This window comes from Pelodiscus sinensis, chromosome 7, assembly GCF_049634645.1.
Source record: "Pelodiscus sinensis isolate JC-2024 chromosome 7, ASM4963464v1, whole genome shotgun sequence".
Taxonomy (NCBI): domain Eukaryota; kingdom Metazoa; phylum Chordata; order Testudines; family Trionychidae; genus Pelodiscus; species Pelodiscus sinensis.
The window spans coordinates 48,981,224-49,000,497 of record NC_134717.1 but is presented as its reverse complement, the minus strand read 5'-3'; the positions used below and the strand labels follow the sequence as shown (position 1 = coordinate 49,000,497).

Sequence of the window (19,274 nt, the reverse complement as noted above, 5' to 3'; positions counted from 1 at the left end):
AAACACATTATCTGGCACTTACGTTAATAGCCAAGCCTAAAAGAAACCCCTGTGCATTATGCTGAATTTTCCAGGTAAAAATAAATAACCTGTGAGAGCAAATATCAGTTTACCAGCTTGCTCTGCAAAGCACAAAGACAAAAACTCAGTACACCTGAAAACTGACCCAAATTATTCAGGCCCTGAGCAGACTGGCATGAGAACTTTACTATCTACAGCTGGGTTTGAACTCTGTTATTCTTAATAAGGTTCTAAACTAGGAATGAGCTTGACCCAAAACCCAGGACTCAAATATCCCTAAAACTTAGGGAAGTAATTTTGTGTTATTTTAATCATCAATAATCTCGTGGATTTTAGTAGGAATAGAAAATACTGTAAAAGCAGATGAGATAATTTTGAGACAGCAGACAAAACAATTCTCTAGTCTTTAAAAATCACACCTCTCTTTTCTGATATACTCCTTTTTTCTATTTTTTTTTTAAATTCTTACTATTATTCCTTTGTTATTTGTATAGGTTGAGCCTTTCTGGTCCGACACCATCCATGGTCTGGCATGATTTCAGTTAGACAGATGTCCACTTATTGTTTCTCGCAATCCCATCAAGTTTGTTTAGAGACATCAGTCTTGACTCTCAGAGATCTGTGCTGCTATTTAGCTCTAATTTCCCCCTAAATGTCTTCTATGAGTCCAGTAAGCAGTGGAAGTGTTGGTAATGCTGCTTGACAATATTGATCTCCCATAGTTTAATAAACTCTGGTTTGGCACTGGTAAGGTCCCCAAGTGCTGGATTAGAGAGGATCAACCTGTATTTAGTGACAAGAAATAATAAATAAAAACCACTTCAGGGCCACTAGGGGGAGCTCTGGTTTTTTTTTGTATCTTGAAAAACTACATGTTTATTGTTCAGCTTTTCATATTGATAGCAATCAGTCAGAGCCCCCTCTTTTCCCATAGGCAGAATGGAATCTAGCTGGCTTCAGACATGGTGTTAGAGAGAGAATGATGTAATGGTTAGGGTGCTGACCTGGCATCTGTGAAACCCGGATTCAAGTTGTAGCTGTACTACAGACTTCCTGTATGAGGCTGAACAAGTCACAAAGGGCAGACCTACACAGACACTTACGTTGATCTAACTTATGCTACTCAGGGGTATGAAAAAGACACACATCCCTGAATGACACAAGTTACAGTGACCTGAGCACTGTCCACACTATGTTCCCCCGCACTGACATAGCTGCCATGTCTTGTGGAGGAGGAGTAATTATGTTGACAGGAAAGTGCTCTCCCGTCAGCATCAAGCATCTTCAGCAGATGCAGTGCAGCCTTGCAACTGCCCCGATGTAGCACTTGTAGTGTAGACCAGCCCAGAATTCTTCCGTGAATCAGTTCTCCATTTGTAAAGTAGGCATGATGCTGCCCTTTTTTTCAGGAATACTGTGATGATAAATACTAGAACTGGCTGGAAAACAATAATTCTGTTTTACAAAAAATATACACGTTTCAAAATTTGGTTTCATTCCAGAGCAGAAGGAAAGTGAGGCTATTCAGAAAAGTTCCAAAACAGAGAAACCCTCTAGAACAGCATGATGACATGGGCCAGGATCTAGAGACAAAGGTTCAAGTCTCTGGTCTGCCTGGTTCAGAGCAGCAACTTAAACCTAGCTCTGCCCCATCCCTGATGAATGCCCTAATCACAAAGCTATTGGTTAATCTGAGAGATGTCTGAATTCCATTTGAGACTACTGAAATCAATACATTTCCATGGGCCATTTAGGTTTCCACTAAACTGCATTCTTCTTCTGAAAGAGTTTTTTTTTTAAGTTCTCAACCAACTCTAATATAGTACAATGATGATGAGCTGCTCAGATCCAAGTACTTTAGACAAACAGGTGTCTTATATCATCAAAAAGTTGCTATTCCTGTCAGTTGGAATAGCCATAGTGAAACCTTCTTGTTTTGATTGCACAGGATCCTATATCTTGGCTCTGAGCTAGATTTCACCTCAGCTTAGGATTCCATTTGCAGAGACTTCTTCCTATGCCCACAGAAGACTAGCTGTGACTATTAGAGGTGAGTGACATTCACAGCAAACAATCTGGGCTCTTTTTCTGCTTCTGGATAGCCATGACTTCACAACTTACTTGAAATTAGTCACTACCCAACTTCCTGAAAAAATATTTACTCTGAAGAGTGATCACCAACAGGTTACTGTCAATATTCATAGTCAAGCTGCAGTGGTTCATTGTAACCGGCCATATAATTTAGATGGCATTCTGAGTGTTCACTTCCTGGTTGAGAGCTGGGAAAAACCACAAAGCCTTTGAATTTCTAAAGGAGAAAAGTGCAGGTCAGGGAATAGTAGCTGAGAAATAGCTTTAGGGAATTTTAGAAGAATTTAAACTTTGTTATGGGTCATACTGGCTTTGATCTATGTGTCACTACTGGAAAAATTAAGCTACTGCAGGTTTTTCAGTTGGCTGCTGCATTTATATTTATTTTTCTCCAGACATATTTGCACAAGTAACTGCACTTAAGTTCACAGCCCTAGCTGTCCCAGGAGGTTCAGGCTGGATCCTCAGCCTGATCCTTTTCCTATCTCACTGCCAAAACTCTGACAAAGGGCTTTGGAAACATTGTGCAAGGCAGTGTTCCATCACAGGGCGTAAAGCAAACGGGAAGGGGGAGGGGAGTGCACTGTGATATCGTTAGAAAATGTTCCTCCTTCAAGTTGTCCAAATTAATGGTTAGTGACCTTACTTCAAAAGAGAACAAACACACAGTCCAATTAACAGATAACATCCTTCCCACCGAGAGCACAACACATATGTATGTCTACTAGGAGCTGGATTGGAAACAGATTTTCCTTTAATCTGCATTGTTCTAAACCAAGATATGAGGCCCATATAGTCTCCATACCAAGGGTACATCTACAGTGCACATTTTCTTCACTGGCATGTGGAGTACATACCTGCATAGTCCCCTAGCATGGGTATAAACAGCAGCGTAGTCACAGAGACGTGGCTTAGGCAAGTGACACAGCATTTATATTTACTTTTGTATTTTACTGAAGGATATGGATACTTTTGGGAGTATATGCCATACACACTCTCTATATAAATCCAGGTTATGAGCGTTTGCCAGAAGCTGGGAACAGGCAACAGAAGATGGATCATGATGATTGCCTCTTCTGTTCATTCCTTCTGAAGCACCTGGCATTGGCCACTGATGGAAGAGAGGATACTGGGCTAGATGGACCATTGCTCTGACCCAGTATGGTCACGCTCATGTTCTTATATAGAACCTATATGTATCTGCTCCCTGTTGTAACCCACTAAACCCCACTCCCCTCCCAGAGCTGAGATAGAGCTCAGGAATCCTGACTGTGTTTATGTTTCTCTCTTTCCACTGAGTTAGTAATGAAGTAAGAATATATATTAAAATTTTAAGCCTAACCATTGTCCCTTAAACAACTGCCACAAAAATGAGGAGGTTAGTTAAATCATAATTAAAAGGTACAGTGCCAAAGGTAAAATCCCTGCAAGATGCTCCATAATAGAGGCGCGACTTAAATGTTACCCCTGTAAGCCGGCTGGCTTGGTCCTGGGCCCCTGACCTGTATTCAGGCCTGTAAATAAAGGTCCAGTGGCTCCTTACAAACCATTGTACCTGACGGCAAGGCAGACAGCAAACAAACACAATCCCCAAGTCAGTATGGCCTGGGCCCTGGTTCATGGTAGAGCAGCCAAACAAACGCAGTTCCCCAGGCACGCAGAGGGAGGGGGAGACTGCCACCCAGTATGTGTGGTGACATGGGGGGATGCGGGCCCTGCCTACTCCATTGAGTTCTGGTCCAGGTCCCTAACAGTGGCAGCCCTGAGGTCAGCGGGGATCACATGAATAATAACATTGAATTATGTTTCATGAAACACACTTTTTCAAAGCCCTGCTTCAAATCACTAGGGACCTAATCCTAATCCCAAATGAAGTTTATGAGAGATGCCTCATTGACATTAAACATTGAAGGATGGGGCTTAAATGTATGTCTTCTTAATAGAAAAAGAGAGTGGGAGAATATTTAAAAGCAGGTGTCTCAAATGCATAGCCTGTGGCCATCTATGGACTGGAGTATATTCACAATCCTGCACCAACCCTATCCCCTCCTAATCCTTTAGGCTGCAATCCCTCAGCGGACAGGGTACAATGGGGGGTAGAGGGGAAATCATGGGAAGAGGTGGGGTTTGAGGGATGAGGATGGGCACACCCTCCTGAGCCATTGGGTCTCCCAGGCCAGATTGCAATTCTGCTCTAGCCTGTAGAGGACCTGCAGGCTGTGAGTTTGAGACCCCTGTTTAAAAGCTTTTCTAAAATTATACTCTTAACTGGGCAATTTTGCTGTTGGTCACTGCATATATATATATATATATATATATATACACACACACACACACATATACATATATATATATACACACACACACACACACACACACACACACACACACACACACACACCAGAAGTCAGTGGGAGCCACTGGGAGCATACAAAGCTCAAAATGGACAACACTCACAAATTTTCAAGTTGCTTTTACATAGCTATACTTTTGGAAACTGGAGATTTTCACAATTAAAATAAAACTATAGATATGGAAATATCTGTAGATACTCACTGCTGTTCTTGATACAGATAGGGTGGGGGAGATTTTCAAAATCCCCTAAGGGATTAGGAGTGACCTTGAACCCCCATATTTTTATGGAAATAAGCTTCTGATTATGAATATGCCTAACTCTACTATACTTTGTGTAAAATATTGCATATAACCTAGTATTTTAAAAAGTTATAATCTGCTGAATGCAGACTATTAAGTAGCACCTTAGTGACTAACAAAATGTATATAAATAGCTAATATCATGAGCTTTTCTGGGCAAAACTCACTCCCTCAGATGAGTGGTAAAAGCGGGTTTTGCCTACGAAAGCTCATAATACTACATATATATTTTGTGTTAGTTTTTAAGGTGCTACAGGCCTACTCATTGTTATTCCCATAAAGATAGAAGATTATAGCGCTTCAGGATTTATATATGTAGCACACACTGGTGTCACTGAAAGTTACACACATGTAACAAAGCCCACTGATGGTGCAGCAGCACAGCACAGTAGTACTAAAACGAGTGATGCACGTGAATCCCAGCACACTGCGGCAAATCCTTCCTCACTTTTCTGTTGCCATGGAGGGCCCTATAGTTGAGCCGGGGTAATGGCATTGCAGGGAGGGAGGGGACTGGGTGTGGAAGGCAATGCAAGTAGTGCAGCAGCAACATGCAAGAATTGAGGGATCCGAACACTAAGAGCAGGATGCTGCTACAGTAATATGGCTCTTCCCCAGGAGCAACCCGTGGATGTAGGCAACCTCAACAGTTGCCTAGTGCGCCGCGTTTAACGCAGAGCCCAATGATGACATCATGCCTTTGAGGGCTATGGAGGTGGGGGCGCCGATCGCACATTCCACCTAGGGTGCCAGTTGCCAGCAGCTCTCCTTGAGCTGCTCCTGCTCTTCCCATTTGCCACCTGCCTCACAAGAGGGTTAAAGGCCAGTGGACACTACTTAGGCCATGGAAGCCTTTGCAGAGCAATCCCAACTATCTAGCTAGTATGCATACTGTTCCTAAAGTCATGGTTCCTTTGAAAAGAGTGAGGATGAATGTGGGCCACACTGAACTTCATTAAACCACTACTCCATCCATGGGGCTGAATTGCTTCTAGTCTCACCATCTACATTTCCTGCCCCTCATGTCCTGTCCACAGTAGATCCTCCCAGGAACATGGGCCCTCAGCTTCAGGTCATTGCTCTTCAAAGCCACGCACTGCCCATTGAAAAGTGGAGATCAGTATGTGTGCATTTAAAAGTGTTGCATGGTCTGCCCTTGACCTGTCCTCCTGCCTCACACTGGGCTACATTCACAACATCAATACTAATTATGGGTCATTCTTTTTCATTCGTCGATTGTTTCCATTTCAGAGACTGGGGGAGAGAGGCTCTGCACACACAGCACCAAACTAGATTTTTGATGGCTTGATGGATCCTCGCTCAGCTTCAGGAACAGCCCAGAATTCAGCCCAAGTGCAGATGAGCTCTTTTTGAAATCATTTCCCCTACCCTCTCAGGCTTATCAATGACTGGAATGTCATCTTCTCTGCAAACTCATCATCATCCTTGCTACTAATTAGCCTTATTGTAGAATATAATGAAGAAATTTTCCCTCCAGAGAATTACAGGCTGAGATGACCTGGAAATTGGCCTACATAAAATTTATGAATTTATTTTGCTATTATGAACTCTGTGTTAAATCCCTTGTGATGATTTTTACTGTATTCTTGCCTCATATTTTTCATGCTATGGAGCAAAGAATGGTGCTAGTGCATCTACCTTTGGAAAAATAGTTGTTAAGGGTTAGTGACAATGACTAGACCTGGCCCATGCAGAAAAATGGGATGGCTGAAGTTTGGGGGAAAGTCAGTTTTCTCCAAAGTCTCAAAATGAGGTTGGAGCTGTGGAATTTCTAAGAAGAGAAACAATGAAATCAGGTGCTGGTACAACACAAATGCTGAGAAGTTGGTGAGGGAACTCACAGACATGGAGAAAGTATAAGCAGGGAGAGGAACAGAGGGTCAGGCTTTCACAGCTGAGGGTGTGATATAGAGGACCAGCTAAGGAAGAAGGAAACTGGCTGCACCGGAAGGAAGGACTTCATGATTTAGAGGACCAGCTATGTGCAAGAGGGAGTAATACTATACTCCTTAGCAAACTCTGATCTAAGCACAGAGCATGTTCATAAGGTAGTGAAGAAACTGGGGCAGGGTAATGCATATAGGTGTTCTCTTGTTTTGTCTATATCTATTCATTACTTACGCTAATAAAGAGAAAGTGGGATTTATTTTGGAGCCTTTATGAAGTGTAAGTATCTGTTATCACTATCTTGCATCGCTGAAGAGGTCAGTGTACACCTGAGTATACACAACGTTGATGTTCTGGGAAAGGGAGTGCTTAAGCTGCAAGGAAGTCTGAGGGGTTCAGTACTGGGCCTGGGGACCTGGCAGCTGGAGCACAGAACCTCATTTCCATCAAGAGGTGGCACATAGGGGCCCTGGGCCCAGGAAACATGCATGAGAGCCCCAGGAAAGAACCAATGTTGCAGCTGGTGTAGGCAAGGGAAGCTTCAGGGCAAACAGACGCAGGATGGTAGATGTGGGACCCAAGTGCAGTAGCTTTCTTAGTGTGCACCTTGGAAAACCTCTACTACAGTTGTGTGACATTAGCAGAGGCATCGTATATTACTTTGTAATATAGTGCAATGCTGTTGGACTAAGGGATTTAATTAGGCTTGGAACCCGGTGTAATTAGGAGAGTTTGTTAGCATATGAAAATTGCACTTAAATATTATGCAGAGTTCTATGGATATTGGCTGCTCCCTATCTCCTGAGGCATGTTTCATGCTGCTGACAATCTGTCTAAATTTAATCTGAGATGTATGTGATTGGAGCTGTAGGGAACTCGGAGTCATGGCAATCCTGGAGGGCCTCTCAGCTCAGTATGCACCATGCTTACACTAAGTATCAAAAATCGCCAGCCCACATCCATGTAACTTGCTAACCTGCAGTCACAAAGTAAAGAGATGCATCAGACACCTTCCAATTGGCCTAAGGAGCTACAGATTTTGCTTGTGGTCACATATTGTACCAATTGCTTCTAATAAATAATATATATCAGGAAGGACATCATGCTTTTTAATCATTAATTCTACATATCTTTTTCCTTTAGAGGAAAAAAGCAAGCAGGGACTTCACAAGCTTGGCACCTAAAATTCATCAAAAAAGCTAGAATGAGCTCAATCAGCTATTACTATAAATATCAGAGCCATACATTAATCACATTCCTATATCTGAACATTAGAACAGGATGGAAAACAGCTTTTCTATCCTCTGAAAATTTTCAATATTTAAAAAAAAAAATCCTGAATTGGGAAAAAAGCCAAAGTTTTGAAAACTTTTGCAGAGAAATTCAAAAGGGCAAAATTGTTTCTACTGAGCAAATTCAAAATTCTGTGATTTGATTTCAACTATTTTAGATTTTTATATATACAGGTTGAACCTCCCAAATCTGGGGCCCTGGTCTGGCAACATCCGTGGTCCAGAAGGAGGGACCATGGATGTTACTGGACAAGAGAGCCCCGGGGCAAGGAGCATGAGCCAGTTGGGAGTCCCATGGGTGCCTGAAAGCCCTGGCTGAGCTGGCAGGGGCTGGTCCTGTGATGGGTGTGGAGTCCAGCCCTAGAGAGCCCCAGACCAGAGAGCCCCACCAGCAGCCAAGAGGAATCCCCTGCTCCAGCTGGGAACCCAGGAAGCAGCTGAGGAGGTGGCAGCTGGGGGAATCCCCAGCCATGAACCCTGGCATCAGCTAGGGGAGGATCCTCATTGGGATCAGGGCCAGTGGTGACTGGGGGGAATCCCCAGTGAGAGTGCAGCCAGTGGCAACCAAAGGAGAGTCCTGGTCCTGGCCTGGAACCCCAGTGGCATCAGGACCAGTAGTGGCTGGGGGAATACTCCCTGGTTCAGGACCAGTCAGGTTCCAAGGATGCTGGGACAAGGAGGTCCTACCAGTATATAAAATACATTTTTAAATAAAATCATTTTGAAATGGAGCAGTTTCAATATCCAGCATGTTGTGCTTTGACATGTTTAAGAATTGTTTTTTTTCAAAATGAGATTTTTGTCCAAAATCAGTACAATTGCACAGGTAATAATGGTTTAATCAAAACTGAATTTTCTTAAGGAAATTGGTTTTGACTAAAAGTGTTCAACCAGCTTTGCTGAACACTACTTGAACTGGAAGAGTTCTAATACGGCTCTGAATCCAGACATCACAAAGGGATCCTAGTTCAATAATGGACTAAACTCAAATCCTATCTCTAAACGTCCCATGGCTTGGGGAAAGTTCAGCATCAATCCAGTTCCAAACTTAGTAGCTTGGGTCCATCTCTAGAACATACTTTTATTCTTAAGCAGAACAAAATTCATTACAAGAATGGGGTTTTTAAATGAAACCATGAAACCCTGTCACACTAACTACTGCTCTGTATAGAGGAATAAAACCTGAGCTTCCATAAAACTTGCAGAGGGACAGGAGGCAAAAACATCTTGACTGAGTAACAAGATGAATTTTGGAGTGTTGCTGGCTAATTGGCAATACTGACTCAGCAAACACAAAGAACACCATTAGAGGTTTGATTCAAAGCCCACTGGAGTCAATGGATCAGATCCTATGGTCGTTTGCTGGGCAGAAGTGCCAGAGCAAATGAAGGAATCATACTGCCTTGCTCCTCTAACATATCCACACAGGATAGCCATAATTTGACCCATTGTTGGTGAAGTCTGTAAGGGTATGTCTACACTACCACCCTAGTTCGAACTAGGGTGGTAATGTAGGCATACCGCACTTGCAAATGAAGCCCGGGATTTGAATTTCCCGGGCTTCATTTGCATAAGCCGGCCGGCGCCATTTTTAAATGCCGGCTTGTTCGAACCCCGTGCCGCGCGGCTACACGTGGCACGGGCTAGATAGTTCGGAATGGCTTGCTAGTTCGAACTATCTGTGCGCCTCGTTCCACGTTCCTCGAGGCGTACAGATAGTTCGAACTAGCAAACCATTCCGAACTATCTAGCCTGTGCCGCGTGTAGCCGCGCAGCACGGGGTTCGAACAAGCCGGCATTTAAAAATGGCGCCGGCCGGCTTATGCAAATGAAGCCCGGGAAATTCAAATCCCGGGCTTCATTTGCAAGTGCGGTATGCCTACATTACCCTGCTAGTTCGAACTAGTGGTATAGTGTAGACATACCCTAAATGCTTTGGGATTTTGCAGAATGGAAGGGCTTTTTGGTGTTTAAACTGTTAGTCCTGAAAGGATAAAATGTAGATAATGTACAGATAGATGAACCCTGGTGAGTTTGGTTATTGTGGGATGTGTACACAAAGTTTCCTGTCATTTAAACCCTGTCATTTCCTTTCAGAGCTGACACTAACAAAACCACACTTGTTTAAGGGAAGTCTGGCTGGGCACAAAGGCAGGTGTGGTGATGAGCAATCATGTGTAGCAGCCCTAAGCCTGTATCTGTGCTCTTCACTGTAAATTGGTAAGTCACACTGAGGGAGCATTACTGCATGGATATGTGTACCCTGCCATCAGCACTGGCAGCTTAAATTCACTTCCCACAGAAGTGCCTTCATTTATGGGAGCACCATTATTACCTATGACTTCTCTGTGGGTTCAAGAGGAGGAGGATGAAGGTGCCATGTGGTTCCCAATGGCTCCCTTTCCTCTCCCCAGTGGCAGTAGCCTAAAGATACTCTAAAGACTCACATTTCCCTTTCCTGGGAAGGGCAAATTTAGATCCCCCAATATGCTGGGTCACTTTAGCTCCCCTGATTTGGATTTAGAGAGACAGAGAAAGGTGGAGAACAAAACTTTCCCTCTCCCTTTGGCTCCTTGAAAATCCTGGGCCCATGACAAAGGGAAATAGAGATCCCTCCTTGCTTTGCTATGCTGTGAGATCCTACAAGGAGAAGGGTGCATAGGTACATGTGGGGAGTAGGACCCAAGCGGTATTGGATCATTTCAGTGGAACCAACAAGACCCAAATAGGGATATTTCAATAGGAGCTAGGCACCTAAATACCATTACAAATCTGGCACAGGGTTACCTGTAGTACGGTTGCCATCTCCAGAGCACCTTGCATAGCATGAGGTAGTCTTGTAGGCAACCCATCCTCAGCTCCCTTGTGGGTCTATCAGAGACTTTCCACAATCCAAAGTATTTAAAACAAGATACCTGGGGGTCTAATGTATTGAGTGATTACATGCAGTTTCTGGTGGCAGACATAATCCCTTCCCTCTTGGCTTAGTTTCACCCTGATCCCTCCTCCAGTTCCAGCCAGGTTGGCAACATGATCTTTAAGAAACAGAAGACAAAAAAACCTTCATAATAAAGTCCTTTGCTCAAGGGCTTCTAAGTTGGGGTACGATCTTCCAGCTTTCCTCCACAGCATCTCAGTCCTTCTTCCTCTAATGTGTCCCCTGCCTTTCTACTTCCTGCAACTCCTCCAGCTCTGGCCTTTGATTCACCCAAAGAGTCTCCCAGATGTCTCCTTTATCTACCCCAGAGGTCTGATTGGGTCACATGACCGTTTTCATTTTCCCACCTGCTAAAGAAAGTTGGTGACGTCACAGGTGGGGCTGAGACCTATCTCTTCTTAAAAGACCAGCCACCTTCTGACATTGCCATATTGGGTCAAACCTATGGTCCATTTAGCCCATAATCCTATCTTGTTCATCACAGGTAGGTGCAAATCTGCAGACATGAGGATCAGGGCTCAGGAAAGAAGGGGAGAGATGGATGGGGGAAAATCAGCGCTGGTGCATATATGCTTGTAGAGCGAGGGGGCATGCAGAGATGGGAGACGGAGGCCCAAGGCTGAGTGAGGTGGCTGCTGTGTGGTGGAGGGTACTGGTGGGGGGGACAGGCAGAAGTGCAAGTAGAATTAGACAAGCACGTTTCCTAAATAAATAGGTAAATAATAATAATTAATAAAATATCAGTGGCCTTTTGAACACAGAGGACCAGATCCTTATCAGGTGTAAATCAGTACAGGTCTTCTGAAGTCTGGGGAGCTATATTGGCTTACATCAGCTGAGGATTTGGCTCATGCTAAATGGCAGGTTTGAAATCAGGCAAAACAATTTCACCTTTCCCTGTTTGCCGTACACTATTCATTATTAGTAGCATTATGAGTTAGGAAGGGATGGGTATATAAAATATTATATGATGAGATAAAGCAAATCTGTGTCATGCTGAAAATATTCAGCTAAGACATAATTTTGTGCAAAAGGAATAATGTCTTCAGATTCTGATTTTGCTAAATATTTATACTATGGTATTAGCACTGAATTAGCAACCATCGGGGGGGGGGGGGGGGGGAAGAAACACATTTTCGACAGCAAAATGGAAAATGTCTCTTGCTGTCCATTAAGCATGGTAATATAATACTAACAAGGATAGTGTACGGAACTGTTATCTGGTCTGCTGTCTGCTTCACTCTGTAGATATCTTCTTAAATCAATAACACTCACATTGATTTTTCCAGCATACTGCATTCCAGTAAAAAACAAAGCCACACAACCTAGGATGAGAGGATGAGTCAGCTATTTCCTACCCTACTGGTTCTGTGATGGCCTTTCATTTAGGAAAAAATATCCAGAAGGAGCTAAAGTATACACAAATGTTTGCAAATATTGAAACTGTGAGTTGTAACAGCATATGATTTTGGATTTTGTTGCAACTCACAAACCAGCATGTTGAAATGTATAGACTGCAGTGAGTGCACAAAAGTCAACAGCTGGATAGAGTCAAAATCCATGGAAGCCATACTGGAAAAGATGCCTACGTGAAATCTAGGTGCTTGCTGCAGAAGTCATATGAGTCTACGTTTAACAGTCATGAGCTGGGGACAATCCATGATGATCCCAACAGATCAGTCCCATGGGATCCTGCAACTTTTGCTATAGTTTAACCATGGTGCTACATAGCACAATTTACAGCAAGTTGCTGCTGCCCAGGGTAGCTTTTACTTACCATCTTTTTAACCTATTAAGTTAACAATATGTTTTAATTTGGTATCTTTGGTATCTCAAAGAATAATTTAATTTCCTGCATGGAGTATAGTTATAGCTGAAACATTCCCAGGTGGGTGAAGTAATGTCTTTTGTTAGAGCAACTTCTCTTGGTCTTTTTACAAAGCAATCTCTCAGAATCTGACCTATCAGTCCTCCTTCTTTCAAAAGGAGAGCCTAGAAGCTTAAATTCATAATTCTGCTTGACACTAAAAATCATGGGCTGATCAGAGACACTAGGTTTATGGCTCTTTACAACAATCAATAAATCACTAACCCCTCCTCCCTTTTTGTCCTATGATGGCAGAGTTATGTGATGTGCTAATTTTTTGCACTAAGCAATCTTTTCCATCTTGCATTTAGCTGTGACACACAGAGTGCTTTCCCAGACCAGTGGCAGGAAGTGGCGTGGACTGGGACACCTCTTCCCGTAATTCCCATTATCCAGGAAAGGGGACCAATGGCCAATAAGAGCTGCTAGTCCCCACACCTGCAGAGATGTAGATAAATACAAGGGCTAATGCTGTCAAACCACGTACAGCCCATGGGCCAGTTATTGCCCACCACTGCTTTGAGTGGTTGATTGAAGTTAAAACCAGGTGAGGTTTTGAGCCAGGGCAACTATGTTGAGCCAGCAGCCTTATATAGCCCATTGCAAACCCAGTGAAAAGCGGACAGAGGAGAAACAAACAGAAGTTGTTTGCATGAGAGGTCACCTAAGAAGGGAACCCACACTGTTTTCCCCTTCCAGACTTCTGGGAATAGTAAATGCATCATCTGATCAGTCTCTACATACATTACGAGGAAGAAAATATGGAAAGTGAGAGATTGGCTGTTGTGACTTTCACAGGATGTGCCATGTTTATCTTTCTCCTGGAGGACAGAAGTGACTTGGTCTGTACATAGTACAAAATGGCCTCTGTACTGGAAAAAAGGTCAAAGACCTATAGATCCAAGTTGAGGACTCCCTGCTAATGAGGACAGAGGCATTCATCTGTTGTCTGGTCCAGGAATGCTGAAAAGCGTGCTACTTGCTTAAGCTGGAATTCAGAATAGGATGGAGAGCATGCCAAGACTCACCAAGCTCTCTGGCTACTACCACTTGCTGCTTACCCACAGGCGCACCAACAGTACAACCAAGAATGACCTTGAGCATATCACTACAGATTCCATGGTTCTGAGAAGAAGGATAAAACAGAAGGATAACAGAATTTGGGACACAAGTGGTGTTCTCATCTGTCCTCCCTGTTGAAAGAAAAGGCCTGGGCAGGGACTACTGTGAAAGTAAAAGCATGACTACACAGGTGGTATTGGTGAGAGGGCTTTGGCTTCTTCAATGAGACAATGTTCCAGGAAAGAGGATTAGTGTGCTCGGATGGGCTCCATCTATCAAATCTTGGGAAGGGCATCTCTGGACATCATGTGGCTAGGAGCAGCCAGCCTTCAATGTCACCCAGTCCCCATGTCACCTTGCCCAGCTAGCCCTCAATGCCACCCAGGCCATGCCATGTGGGGCTCCAGCAGCAATATAAAAGGCCGAGGACTTCAGCCAACACTGCTGCCCCAATAGCCCCAGCTGCCCCCTTTGCCCTTCCCCCTAGGCAGCCCTGACTTAATATGACTTCTTCCAAAATTGAAGTACCAACCCTGGGGAATCCAGGGGTGAAAGTAGCTTAAATTTCTTTGGAACTTTTGTATTGCAGGGCAGGTAGTTGGGGAAGGATTGCAATACAACAGTACCTGTAAGAAATTTTGGGATGGAGTGTGGGGGGGGGGCAGGTTTGGAGCAGGGGGTGCAACAGTCAAGGCAGGAGGTTGGGTGTCAGGGGCAGGGCTAAGGGTAGGGGACTGTGGTGGTGGAGGGCTCAGGGCAGACAGTGTGGGGGCTCTGGGTGGGGAGTATGGCCACCATGCTGCCTGGCCACAAGATCTCTGGGACTGGCCAGGGTAGCAGCGACTGCACCGCCTTGCTGCTGGATCCCCAGGGCTGAAGGCTGGGTGCACTGTGGCTGTACTGACCAGGTGCTGTGGATGCTGGCTCAGGCCCAGGCTCCTGTAGGGCCAGAAGGGGAAAGGTGGGATACCCATGCTAGTGCCAGCATGGGAACCTCACCTGCATACAGTGGCCAGTAGCATCCCAAACCCTCCCCCCGTCAGCCACTTTCTTACTGGTGCACCACACCGGAGTACACCAGCTTACTTTCTTCTTTGGATATAGCTTGTTCCAGGATAGGTATGGGAATAAAGGAAGAGGCATCTCTCTGTATGTCAAGAATGTTTTCACTTGTTCTGAGGTCTAAAAGGAAGTCAGTGGCAGATCTCCTGCGAGTTTAGGGTGAGGATAAAAAGAGAAAAGAGTAATAGTGATGTTAGGCTGGGCCTCTATTTTAGACCACCAGATCAAGAGGAAATTTATGGTGCATTCTAACTAACACACATGAGCAAAAGCTGAAGAACTGTGTATATTTAGTTTGGAAAAGGAAGATTAGGGAGGGACATGATAGCAGGATTCTAATATTTGACAGGCTGCCATTAAAAAAAAAGATGGAGAAAATTTATTTTTTCTTGCCACAGAGGACAGGACAAGAGGCAACGGGTTCAAAGTACAGCACAGCAGATTTAGATTAAATTTCAGGGGGAAAAAATCCTAACTGTAAGAATCATAGGCCAGAGGAAAAGACTGCCTAAAGAGGTTGTGGAAGCTCCTTCACTGGAGGTTTTCAAAAGGAGGCTAGATAGCCATCTGTCTTGAATGTTTAGATATACCAAATCCTACATTTTGGTGTAATGCCGAGAGGCAGAACTGAAGATGGAAGGGACCTCCAGAGTTTAGTGCATGGGTCTCTACTGCTTGAGCTAAAAACCAGCTGGCTCTCAGGTAAGTCTATACAGCAAACTCAGTCTCTCTCTCTCTCTGTAGGTGATCTAAGTGCCATTAGATGGGACAGTGAACCACACTCAGAAGGTATGTGGGTTACATTGGCAGTGGGTTACACTAGATGACCCTGACAGTCAGTCCCTTCTAATCTTATGGCTCTAGGATTATATACTGTCCTACACTTTGGACTATATGGGTGTGAATAGCAGTGCATACCAAAGTGCTGCACTGTAACTCCCCTGTGTAGACATCATGTGGGTGAACTAAAAGGTTACTAGTTCACATTAATGCATTCCATTTACAGGAGAAGTTGTTGAGGTTCATAATGATGTGAGAGGGAGCAGAATCTGGCCTATGGTGTGTAGGGATACTTTGGGGGAGTGTGGTGTTTTGCTTTGTTTTATTTACAAACCATTTCAACCCAGCTGTGATCTCTTCAGCCTCTGAGAAAATGGTGTGATTTTTAACTAGAAAGCCTGTCACTCTGCAGTGAGGCTCTCAATAGAAAGTAACCATGCTTACATCTAATCTAAAGAATTATAAGCAACACTAGAGCCTAAACATTACCTGATATTCTAAGAGGAGAGTAAAGCTTGTGGGCCCATGAAAAAACATCATCATCAAGAGGAAACACAGAAACTTAAATTTTGTATATATCCAGTATTTTTTTCATGATATTTAATTTGAACTTGGTCTATAGCCAAACAATATGTAAGTTATTATCCACTGTTGCTTCCCATACCAAAGCTGTGTGATTTAGATCAATATAACTGGATAGAGCAATATATTTCTAAGATCCAGTAATAAATGAAATTTTACCCAGGAGTAGTAAATAATTAGTCCAGTGTGGTACACAATTCCCATACATCTGGGTGAGATCATTATAATGGATACTGTCAGCAGAGCTGGAGGTTTCAAATTATGGGACAAAGTATGTGTACCTGTGTTAGGGTCTGTCTACACTAGCCATGCTAGTTCGAACTAGGGTGGTTAATGTAGTCATTCAAACTTGCAAATGAAGCCCGGTATTAAAATATCCCAGGCTTTATTTGCATGTTCGAGGGCGCCGCCATTTTTAAATGCCCGGTAGTTTGAACTCCCTGCCAACGGCTACAGGTGTCATGGACTAGGTAGTTCGAATTAAAGCTCCTAATTCGAACTACCGTTACTCCTCCTGCAATGAGCCGTGGGCAGGGAGTTCAAACTACCGGGCATTTAAAAATGGCGGCGCTCGGGAACACGCAAATAAAGCCCGGGATATTTTAATCCCAGGCTTCATTTTCAAGTTTGAATGACTACATTAGCCACCCTAGTTCAAACTAGGGTGGCAGGGTAGACATACCCATATAGACTAAACTATCATGGGATAACATAGGGCATTTTGTAATCATATATATAGTAGTCCAATGTCTGTGACTCTAACACTGAAATGCTGGCTGTTCCCTCTGGGCAGGGCTGTTGCCTCCCTGGCTGTTCCCTCTGGGTGGCGCTGTTGCGTGAGTCACGTCCTTCGCCTCCCACCATGGTGCTCAGATGACTTCTACGCCGCTCAGCTGGGTCGCCGCGGGGGACCAAGCAGCGCAAGCGGCCATTTGGGTGCTGCGGTTCCCATGCATCACAGGGGTGCTGCTTGCTCCCCCGCGGCGACCCAGCTGAGTGGCACAGAAGTCAGCTGAGTGCCACGGCGGGAGGCGAAGGGGGGCAGTGTGGTGATGTACATGGCCAGGGGGCAGGGCCTGGCCATGTACATCACCGTCCCACCCCCTTTCGCATCCCCCTTCACCTCCTGCTGTGGTGCTCAGCTGTCTTCTGCGCTGCCCAGCCAGGCTGCCATGGGGGACCCCAAATGGCTGCTTGCACTGCTTGCTCCCCCGCGGCGGCCCGGCTGAGCGGCGCAGAAGTCAGCCGAGCACCACAGTGGGAGGTGAAGGGGGGCAGGACGGTGAGAGAGAGAGAGAGAGAGAGAGAGAGAAAGAGAGAGAGACGGAGCAAGAGACCGGTAGGCTCAGGAGAGAAGACCGACGTGGAGGGGAGACCTGAAAATCCCGTCTTATGACGGGCTAATTGGCTGGTTATATATAGTAGCTTAACTGGAAATAGTGCTAACTTTACACTAATTCTGCTTCTTTACTACATGATCATTTATGTTTATTAGAAGCAATCGAGAATTGAGGACACTCAACACCTGGCAGGAGACACTTTCCAGCTTGCAAGAATGGACTCTCGCCTGCACTATGAAAATTGTCCAGTGCTGACAATAAGTGTCAATGGTGCAAGTGAACCAGTTTTGCACACACTTAGCTGAAAATGTGACCAACAACAAGCACTGTTCAGCCCATTTCAGAAACATGGCTAAAGTCCCGATCACCACTTCCACTCCTCTTGCTTATATTCAGCTCCAAATTCTGAAAAGGCTCAGAGCCACAAAGTTATTTAGGCATTTAACTCCAGTGGAAATCAATTAGAGGTAGGCACCTAAATACATTAGAGGATCTTGGCCAAAGCCTTCCTGGGAAATGCTGAGAATTCTCAGCATTTATTGTTATCAGCCTAAGAGTTCTAGACATTATGGGAGCAGATGCTCAGTGTTCAGATTTGAGCTTTCCTCTTTTTTGTAGCTGCCCAAAAGGCAAGAAACGACACAAAGAAATGCTTTAAAAAAAGGAATGAACTGTATGGGCCACATCCTGCTAACATTCATGCAAGTAGTTGTATTCAAAGCAATAGGACTAATTGCATAAAGACTGAGCTGCACAATTGGCTACCTGTGTGTTACCATAGGCTAGTGATAGCATCTAGAAGCTGAGAAGTAATGACTGTTTTATAACAGTTCTGCTAGGCTACTTCCTTCAAGAGAAAAAATGTAGAGGGAAATTAATTCACAGTATGAAAATGTGTTGATAAGATGCACAGGTAGATAGGAATTAAAGCAACCAACCATTGCTAGTTTGAGTTATCCTTGGGCAAATGTGCTCATTGTTTATCTAGTTGTTGAGTTTTATTCTAGGGAGATGGTGGAAAACTCGTGGGCAGAAACAAAACAAGCATTAGCATAACGAGAAACAGTACCTGAACAGTACCTTTGATGGCAGGAGGAGTGTACACGCTCTGCTTCCTCTGCTTAGGGGAGGCGTTCTGTGACTAGAAATAAGAGAAAGAAGTTTAATAGACATAGAAGGAAACAGTCAAACCATGGCAGACCATTTCCTGGCCCCCGGGACGGGGGACGGAATCAAGTCTGCTATTTATCAAGCTATTCAGTTTTTCTACATTGCTTCTTTTCCCAGCATGGCTTGTATTGCTCACATAGCCTTAATTTCCCTCTGGGTCCCTATTAACTCTGCTCCAGTCAGTGGTAGACAATCCAGACAATTATTATCTAATATGGTGGCATGGTTATCTTGGATATGATTCATATGTGTTACAGCACACTGTCTCAGAGAAGGCTTTTGCATAGGTAACATCAGTGTAATTTGGAAAATGAAGCAGGGATATTTGCAGTTCTGGGAACACATTTCTTGCCTTGTGGAATGTATATGCCATTACTATTATCCTACTGTATCATAATGGATGGAAAGATGTTGTTTATGAATAAAATATTTGTTGTATTAAAAGAGAGCTATTTACATTCAATGTGTGACGTGATGCTGATCCTCACCACAGTCAAGCTTCAGAC

General features: G+C 44.1%; 1 protein-coding gene across 5 annotated transcripts in view; it reads right to left on the bottom strand.

The window, feature by feature from the left end:
- Window positions 1-19,274, bottom strand: part of PPP1R1C (protein phosphatase 1 regulatory inhibitor subunit 1C) — an 82,019-nt gene that overhangs the window by 24,041 nt on the left and 38,704 nt on the right. For 4 of the 5 annotated variants that reach the window (XM_006121696.4, XM_014572862.2, XM_075933753.1 and 1 more), the window contains exon 4: window positions 18,679-18,739. In XM_006121696.4, coding sequence (XP_006121758.1) covers window positions 18,679-18,739 — 61 coding nt within the window. Of the gene's footprint in view, window positions 1-18,667; window positions 18,740-19,274 lie in introns of all 5 variants that reach the window. The other variant, XM_006121698.4, reaches the window with a different exon arrangement.